The sequence below is a fragment of the Cyprinus carpio genome, chromosome A11 (genome assembly GCF_018340385.1).
Source record: "Cyprinus carpio isolate SPL01 chromosome A11, ASM1834038v1, whole genome shotgun sequence".
In the NCBI taxonomy this organism is placed as follows: Eukaryota; Metazoa; Chordata; class Actinopteri; order Cypriniformes; family Cyprinidae; genus Cyprinus; species Cyprinus carpio.
The window spans coordinates 7,174,448-7,183,832 of NC_056582.1; the positions used below are offsets into that span (position 1 = coordinate 7,174,448).

The 9,385-nt window shown below is 35.5% G+C and overlaps 1 protein-coding gene across 5 annotated transcripts in view; it reads left to right on the forward strand.

Annotated features, from left to right (window-relative positions):
* Positions 1-1,625: 1,625 nt before the first annotated feature.
* LOC109106625 (CTD small phosphatase-like protein 2) overlaps positions 1,626-9,385 on the forward strand; it is a 9,133-nt gene continuing 1,373 nt past the window's right edge. Inside the window, exons 1-10 of one of the 5 annotated variants that reach the window (XM_042766083.1) lie at positions 1,626-1,892; positions 2,787-2,898; positions 2,989-3,108; positions 5,253-5,364; positions 5,446-5,563; positions 5,813-5,899; positions 6,822-6,884; positions 7,177-7,256; positions 7,680-7,806; positions 7,912-8,007. In XM_042766083.1, the coding sequence (XP_042622017.1) occupies positions 1,800-1,892; positions 2,787-2,898; positions 2,989-3,108; positions 5,253-5,364; positions 5,446-5,563; positions 5,813-5,899; positions 6,822-6,884; positions 7,177-7,256; positions 7,680-7,806; positions 7,912-8,007 (1,008 nt within the window). In that variant the 5' untranslated portion in view covers positions 1,626-1,799. The remainder of the gene's footprint in view (positions 1,893-2,786; positions 2,899-2,988; positions 3,109-5,252; positions 5,365-5,445; positions 5,564-5,812; positions 5,900-6,821; positions 6,885-7,176; positions 7,257-7,679; positions 7,807-7,911; positions 8,008-9,385) is intronic. The other 4 variants (XM_042766084.1, XM_042766085.1, XM_042766086.1 and 1 more) reach the window with 4 other exon arrangements.

A 9,385-nucleotide genomic window follows, 5' to 3' on the forward strand; every position in this document is an offset into this window, starting at 1 on the left:
GCAAGTATATGTATTTTATTTTTTTTCCTTGATTTTTTTTTATCTAATTACCCCATTTTTATGTGAGTGCTTTTGAGTTTTGGCTTGCTTAGGTTGAATCTGAAATTGCTCCTAGGAGAGACCAGATTTTGGTTACGGTGCTTTGTGTACCACTGTGCACCAATTCCACTTTTTAAAACTTTTCAATTGCATATTGTCACCTCTTGACCGCTTCTATTAGCGGTGAAGGACAAAGACAATCCTAACCTATTTAATCACTTTTTGTGTGTTTAATTAACTTTATTTTGAAAAGAAATGTATCGATCTGTAACTGGGGTGGGGGTATGGGATCCAAAGAATATCACATAAGTGCTGTGATGGGCAGAATATTATGGATTCAAAATACTCTATAACCTGTATTTTGGGAAATCATCACACATCAATCCCTCAGTCTGAATGCTGGTAACCCAAACAATGACACAAGAACACCTCAACATACGTTCATAACAAATGTAGTTATTAGATGGAATTGAATTTTTCTTTTTTTAACCTAAGTTATTTGCCTTTTTATATGTCGGAATGCAAAGGTAGTTCCGGAGCTTCAGTTTGGGTGTTTTCTGTTTTATTGCCCATTATTGCCCTGTTTTAAAAAAAGAAAGTTCATGTTGATGAGTTTTGTTGTTTCAGAGTTTGTAAAATGTACTCTCGACCTTTACATTTTATAATTGTCAAGCATTGGATTTTTCAGTGTTTGATTTTTCAAAAATGGAGATCTTCAGCTGTAAACAGATATCGAATACAATAAAATGTAATTCTGATGAAATGTTGTTAGTATGGTTCTAGATTCATTTCAGTTTAAGTTTTTAGTAAAACTGTATTGTAAAAACACAGTGTTTTTTGTTCAGAAAGTGAACTTTAGAGGCTTTTTTAAAAATTAAATTGCTATATTAAAATGCACATTAAATAGTTGTAACTGTCTGCACTTAGATATGCAAAAAAAAAAAAAAAAAAAAAGTTTAATTATATTACGTAACACCTCACAGAATTGTGTCATAATTGCAAACTTTTTGTTGAAATATTGTTTAAGAAAACACTTAGTATATGTAAATGAGCATGCACTTGACCCTATTTGAGATAATATGGCCAACAGTATAGCAACGAAGAAAAACAATATCATTTTTTGGAATAGTATCAAATACCCACATCTGGGATTGTTCACTGAAGAAAAAAAAAAAAAAAAAAAGGTCAACTGTGTACCATGTTAATAAAGTTGAGCATTTAATGTAGTAATCATGGCTGAATGAGTAATTAATCTCTACAAAGCTGTCTGCTAAGAGGAAAATAGATCCAGTTTCTGGGCATTTCTCAGTGTTATCAGAAATCTGGCATTGTCACGTGTTGTGGCCTATTAAAGACCTTCCTTTAAAAGTTAGAATAACATACAATGACCAGTTGTTGTCGCCCTAATTTGACATTAATAAATTACTTATTTTTGCAGTCAAACAATGCTTTGCCATATGCCATTATTGGCGCTTTAATAACTGTAAACACAGTCAATGTGCGTCACGCGTCATGTTACGGCGTTGTTCTTTGAAGCTCCGCCCGCCGCATCGAGCGCGTGTTCTGATTGGCTAAAGCTCGGTTGCGTTTTTCATCAGTTTAAACTGAGTTTAGTCAGTGTGTGGAAACGGCGAGACGCAACTGATTGACCGAATTCATGGAGATCAACGCGACGCTTGAACTAACATTAATACATTATTCCTGAGAGTTTAAAGTCCCCATGTCAGTTGAAGACGTCTTTTAATCGAGGCTCCAGCAAAATGAGACTTCGGTCGAGAAATATTTTAAATGAAACCCCGACACCGTCCCGCCGCCGTCGAGCCGCTCCGGAGACCCCGCAGGTCCAGACCCAGGTCAGTCTCACTGTCATGAACACCTCATATGAAAAACAAACAAAGCTTGTCTGTGTTTGGTGTGACTGAGCGTGTGATTCCGTGTTGTGAAGGATCTGATTCGGAACAGGCCGTGTTAGCATAATGCTAACCGATTTAAAGCAAGAGATCCGGTGAGCGGAATTAAACAGTTTTGCTCTTTACATTTTAATCGAAATATTATGAATCATCGTGAATTATATATTGCTGCTATTCATATGAATAATAATAATTTGTAATTAATGTATTTCTGGTAGGTTTAGTGATGCTGCTTCAGCTGGTTATGGGCGGGGCCAATGCTCGCCGTGTAGCCAATAAGATTTTAAGGGGTTTTGAATGGCATTTGAGAAGCCAATCAGCTTCTCTGTGTATTGTCGCTGAAGAAGCACATGGATCTTGTAGTTATTGTTGTTTATTAAAACACAAAGTAAATTAAGATATTATTTTTAAGATATCCGAAAGTAGTGTGATTTCACACAAAAATTCTTACACAAGTCACAAACTATATATATATGTTTTTGTGTGTGTGTAAAATATATTTTAATATAGCGTATAGTGTAAAACATATTTTAATAGAACGTCGGTATTATTCAGAAAATATACTAAAATGCATTTTTAAAAAGTCTCTTCTGGAAGAATTTTAGAATTTGTATCACTAAATAACCTGAAAGATTTTATATGATTTTTATCAGTACTATTGTTGTTTCTTATGTGTTTTTCTATATTGATTGTTTGTGTAGAAAATGTTGTTATTGTAAATTATGTATTGAAATGATATTGTTATTGATGCCATGAATATATCCATTGTTGCTGATATAGCGTTGAAACATAAATAAATACATTTTTAACTGCTTGTCGTCTTTGCCCTTGGTTTAGGATGAAGTAAAAGTTCTTCAAGACCGCTTCAGTCTGGACGCTGATGAAGTCCCAACAGTAGCCAAACGTCCACGGAGGAGGAGAAAAGCTTTATCAACTGTCGACAATAAAGGTACATGAATTAATTTGACAGACGTTATTTAAGAGTCTATTAATGATGATATGGTATTTAAAAATATCATGCTCACCGTTGTGTTTTTAGAGTCAGATTTCAAGACCCCAGTCAGTCACCTTCGGGAAAGACGTTCCTCATTGAATCCTGCTGCTCGAAGCCTCTACTCTCCTGCAGTGCACTTTCTCACACCCCCAAGAGACAGTCAGTGTTTGTGTGTTTATATGGGTCATTCTACAGAATTGGTTCAAAGTCAGAGTTAAAAACGTCTTGAAAAAATTTATTTTTCCAATAAAATTGCATTTTTGCAAATTGTATAATATCCAAGGTGCATATTTCTAGTAATTGCAGAGTTAATTCTCATATTGTATTTTCAGAAAGTTTTGGAATATTTGTCCTCTCCTCAAATTTGTCACTACCGAAACACAATAATAATGATTTAATTAACACTAGCTTGCTCTGTTTTATTTCTGTTCTATATGTTTTCTTTTTATTTATTATATAATTAAAACAAAAACTTGATACGTGTACTGCGTTAAACTGAGACTTGTTAGAGCGTATCATTGCTCTCTTGTTGATTTTGATTGGGTCCATTGTCCTCATTTGTAAGTCGCTTTGGATAAACACATCTGCTAAATGACTAAATGTAAATGTCAATTAGAAGGGTTATATTGACCTATTAAGATTCTGCTTACATCTACATTGTAAATATATTTGTTTGCTATTTTATATATATAAAAAAAAAAATCAGAGGTAAATCAGTAACAATTAAATTTTTAACAATATTCCAAGTGTAATTTATGAGATTTGTTGTATTTTGAATCCAGTTTTTCTTTTTAAAAGGCAAAAAGTTGATCATACTGATTTCAAAGTTAAGCATTTATTAGTTTGAATATACATTGAACCAAAAAATTTATTTTTGACAAAACATCCCACGTTTCGGTAGTGAGAGCAATGCTTCGGTAGCGACCACATCACATTACAGAATTTTAACTAAAACGCTACTAAAACATACTAAAAATTTGCATAACTGTACTAAAATTTTATTTCCCCCAAATATGAGGATTATGTGTTCCCTTTTGTCACTACAGGAACAATGATGACATGTTTCGGTCGTGACAGTTTTATGGGATAGCACCCAAAAAAACAACAAAGTTGTCACTACCGAAACTCCTCAACTACCGTTACAGTAGTGACAATTTTAGGTACTTTTGAACCTATCTCAAAGATGCTAATCAGCACATGGTTAGCTAGCACAGTTCTGAACAGTTGTACACACAAAAATTAAATATGGAAAAACTCCTAAAAAAGTGTGCTAAACTGCAGAAAACTTTTGAGCACATTTACCTCAAAATGACGGGGCCTGTCTGTTCACCCTGTAGCTGTGAGAGAGAGTGACACACAAATATTTTCTGATAATAAATGTAGGGGTGTAGTTAATTCCAGTCTCAGCTAATGGACTAAAACATGCACTGTTTCGGTAGTGACAAGAAAATGTGGGGGACACATTTTTTTTTTTTAAGTTAAATTTACAAAGTATATATATATATATATATATATATTATTTTTATTATTATTATTATTTTTTGAACTTTTTAAAAGAATCAAAACGATGTTTAAAAAAACAACAATGGAAAAAAAATGCAAAAGATTTCAATATCATTTTCATAAGTTGAAATTTAGTGATTAGGGTTCAGGACAGCCACCTTCCAATTGAAAGTACCCAATATATGATGATTTTATATATATAAGCTTAATAATATTTTAAATATTATTGTAGGTTCCAATAGAGAATAGAAGGATCTTCTTAAACATCTAAGATTTGAATACTTAAATGCTTTTTAAATGTGTTTTTTGGTTGTGGGACAGCAGTTTGGACTGATTTTGTGTAATGGCCCATATACACACATGTACAGACTTGTTACCCTTCTGACAGCTATGCTGTATAATTTTAATAGTGGTGGTATTTGATAAATGTAGCAGTAAACATTATTTTAGTATTATTGAGACAGTTATCTCTGCATTTTCCTACAGACCCATTTGGAAGTCTCTATAAAGATATAGATAGAGATAGATATAGAAACAAAAATACATAGAGGCAGAAGGTATGTACCTCAATATTTACGTTTCATGTCCTAAACACCAAGACCATGGTACCTTACAGTACTTTGTTGAATGTGACATGTACAAAAGTGTGTGTGTGTGTGTGTGTGTATCTTATCACTAGCAAAGCCTATCAAGTAATCAAGGATAAAGTGCTAGATGTTAAAACATGCTAGCAATATGCTAATAGGGTTTGTGCTGTTGCTGATTTTGGATTTCATGTGCAAATGTAATAGTTGTTGCTTATTTAGTAGGTGAGAAGCCAAACTCAGGTCCCATGTTCAGTCCCGAACACTGTGTGTTCAGTTACAGTGCTGCCAGCTCTCTTTCAGAGGATGAAGAGAATGAAGAAGTGTTTAGCCCGTGAGTCTAAATGATTTAATTTTGTGCTCTTCAGACTGATTGAGGAGGTTTAATTTGAAATCTGTCTGATTTTTCCCTTAGTTTCACATTTATTAAGAACATTCCAAATCGTTCACAACAGTCCAGGCCCGTCTCAGCAGTGCGGGACATTCCACCAAAGACGAGGAGCACACCTGCTGCTACCCTGGTGCTTGATTTGGTATGTTACCTTTTAAATACTTTGGTCAACTCAACATTTTGGTCAGAATGTGACTGAACTGATTGAATTTGCGAAGTTTGGTGACTGGAAATGAATGGCAGGGTCATTAAATCAGATGGGCCATTAATGCTGCTCCACTGACAGATGCTTTAACAGTCAAGTTAATTAAGTTGACTAGTGTTGGCAGTGTTATCACTGATTGGATTGAGGTTTAGAGGTGACTTTTTTTTTTTTTTTGTACGATTCTAGGATGAAACCCTCGTGTTCAGTTCACTCAATGTGATCCATGATGCAGAATACACCTTCAATACCCACTTTCAAGATCACAAGTACAAGGTTGGTAAAACTAGTAGTTATGTTGACAATTAAACATGCTGAAAACATTTGTTTCAAGACGAGTTTGTTTCTTCATGGGAACAGGTTTGTGGAAATGTATCATTACATCACTTGATCACCAATGGATCCTCTGCAGTGAATGGGTGCCGTCAAAATGAGAGTCCAAACAGCTGATTAAAACATCACGATAATCCACATGTCTCCAGTCCATCAGTGAACATCTTGTGACACAAAAAGCTGCATGTTTATAAGAAGCAAATCCATCATTTAGGTGTTTTAGCTGTAAATCGTCACTTCTTGCTTGTCCATAATCCATAATATTGCTTTCAACAGTGAAAAAGTCCATCCCCTGTTGTTCTTTCACATCAAAGTCCACCCACGTTTGTTTAGAACTGGATTGTTTTCACTTGTATATGGTGCATATTTCTCTCCTGATTCAAGTGAGACTTTTTTTTACTGGAGGAAGCAATATTATTGATAGAGAACTCATATTTTAACTGGAAGCTATGGTTTGAAGTTAAAAATGTTCTAATGTTGGATTTGTTTGCTGCAAACATGCAGCTTTTCACTTCAGAAAACGTTTACTGATGGACTGAAGTAGTGTAAATTACTTGTGTATTATTGTGAAGCTTTTATTAGATGTTTGGACTCTCAGTCTGATGGCACCCATTCACTGCAGAGGATCCGCTGATGATGTAATGCTACAATTCTCCAAATCTGTTCCCATAAAGAAACACACTTATCTACATCTTAAGTGTTCTGAGGGTGAATAAACTTTAAGCAAATTTTCATTTTTGTATGAAATATTCTTTTAAGCTTCTTATACATGTATTTGTTGGAATAGTGGTTAATGTCCTGTAGCTGTCATGGAAAAAGTTTGCAGTTGTGTTGCTTTTGTGATTCATCAAAAATCTTTTCACAGGTCTATGTGATCCTCAGACCATATGTCAAAGAGTTTCTGCAAGCCATGACCAAACATTTTGAGGTAAACAATGTGAACATTACACTAAAACATTAAATGCCTGTTCCCACCAAGATGAATATTTGATGCACTATGGATTTTAATTTGATTGGACAGTTAATGTGTCTGACATGGACATTTGAAAGTGAAAAAAGTGACGAATTTTGCATTTTCATTGACTCGAATGGTATGCGAAAACCAGAACAAATTTTTGTGCTGAACATTTGTGTTGGTGTGAACAGGCCTTAATTGTTGATAATTAATAATTCTATGAATAAACCTGTTCTGATTTTTGTTTTGTTTTTTCCTATTCCAGATGTTTGTTTACACCTCTGCAAAAAAGGAGTATGCAGAAAAGATTGTAGATATATTGGACCCTAATAAAAAGCTCTTTAGGTGAGACACATGTTGAATGCCACATTCCCTAAATTGTTCTGAAAATGCTTCTCAGCTGGGCATCTGCAAATCTCTCATAATTTTCATAACATTTTTATTAACCCTAAGAGCCAAACGCCGGTCTAACTCAGTGGTTCCCAACCCTGGTCCTGGAGGCACCCCAACACTGCACATTTGCATATCTTCTTACTCTGACACACCAATTTCCTCTTTCAGGGTTCTTCTAGCTAACTAACTAAAATTAAAACCATTAAAAAAAATTGTTACTTGAAAAAAATATATTTTATTTCAGCTAGTTGCCAAGGCACCATTTCTCATTTTAATTTAGTGCAACTAAAATGTACTAAAATAAAACTTACAGATCACAAACTTTGCTTTGAAGGAAGTATGAAAATGTAATTCTGTGGCGTTCTTGTTTTAAAGGCACCGTTTGTATCAGGACGATTGCGCCTGTGTGCTTGGACACTACATTAAAGACTTGACTGTTCTGGAGAGAGACCTGTCAAAGACGGTCATCCTGGACAACGCCCCCCACACCTTCCCATATCACGTATGCTTGTCCTTACCGCTTCTATGTAAAAGGGTTTCTTAAACATCAAGTCTAAACAGTGTATCAGTGACATGTTCTTATTGGATCTGTGTTTGTTCTTTCTAGCTGATGAATATGATTCCCGTAAAGAGCTGGATCGGAGATCAAGAGGACCGTGAGCTGCAAAAGCTCATTCCGTACATGGAGAAACTAGTGCATGCGGTGAGTGTTTTTTAGTCATTAACATCTATGGCATTCTCATTATTTTTTTATATATTAGGGCTTGAATTTCAGCGCGGGGATTGCGCATAATTCTACTCATTCCCGCAGTTTCCGCATTTGTAACGTGGGAAATTCCTGCAAATATTTCAGTGTGAAAGACGCTCGGGACAGATGACAGAATGTATAATTTGCACATGCTTTTGAGTCTTTGAGTCAGTTCAGTACTTGTGTGGTCTCTGTGAGACCCCTTTCTGTGAGCTTACACCCAAAGCGTGTGCACACAGAGCTGCATCTGAGAGTGCGCGACTACAGAATGAAGTTGTGTTGCGCCTTATTACGTGTAAACAGCCAAATACATACAAAATTGTCAAAATGCCCGTCTTGATGAGTATTCATGTAAACACTTGGTTAATACTAAACACTGAGTTACATGCACGTTCTTAAGCCGATTATGCTTAAAGGGATACTCCATCCCAAAATGAAAATTTTGTCATTAATCACTTACCCCCAAGTCGTTCCAAACCCGTAAAAGCTTTGTTCATCTTTGGAACACAATTTAAGATATTTTGGATGAAAACCGGGAGGCTTGTGACTGTCCCATAGACTGCCAAATAAATAACAGAATACAAAAAGTATTCTCGTCGCTTCATAACGTTACGGTTGAATCACTGATGGCAGATGGAGTATTCTGACGATGCTTTTCATACTTTCCTGGACCTTGACACTGTTATTTATTTGGCAGTCTATGGGATAGTCACAGGCCTCCCGGTTTTCATCCAAAATATCTTAAATTGTTTTCCGAAGACGAACAACGTTTTTTCGGGTTTGGAACGACATGGGGGTCAGTGATTAATGACAGTTTTCATTTTGGGATGGAGTATCCCTTTAATAAGCTGAAAACGCACTTGGTCATGTAAACGCGGTAACCCATTTCTTTTATCGGAGTAAGCTCAGAAACGGTGTAAGCATAAACTGGTCGCAACAGGTAGTTTTTTGCCTCTTACTCCAGTTTCGCACAGCATGTAAACACAATAACCCGCTTTCTGTCAGCTTATTGAAGTGCGCATGTGATACGTGACAGGAACGCATCGTTAGTGCAGATTTAAGCGCATCTAGACCGAGCAAACGTCTTGCAGTAAAGAAAGAAGGAAATATATCACAAAAGCAGCCTTTTTCATGACTCAGATGTGTTCTCATCTTGTGCAGTAGAAGTGATTCAGTCACAGTGCTGCGTTTATAACTGCATGAGAGGATAATATATGAGCTGTAAGTTTCCCGACATGTTGCAAGCTTAATTTAACATCACAACTGACAAATGTATGGAATACTCTGAGTCAGAAACGCAGATGATTATATTTTGACTTCACTACAGGGAAAT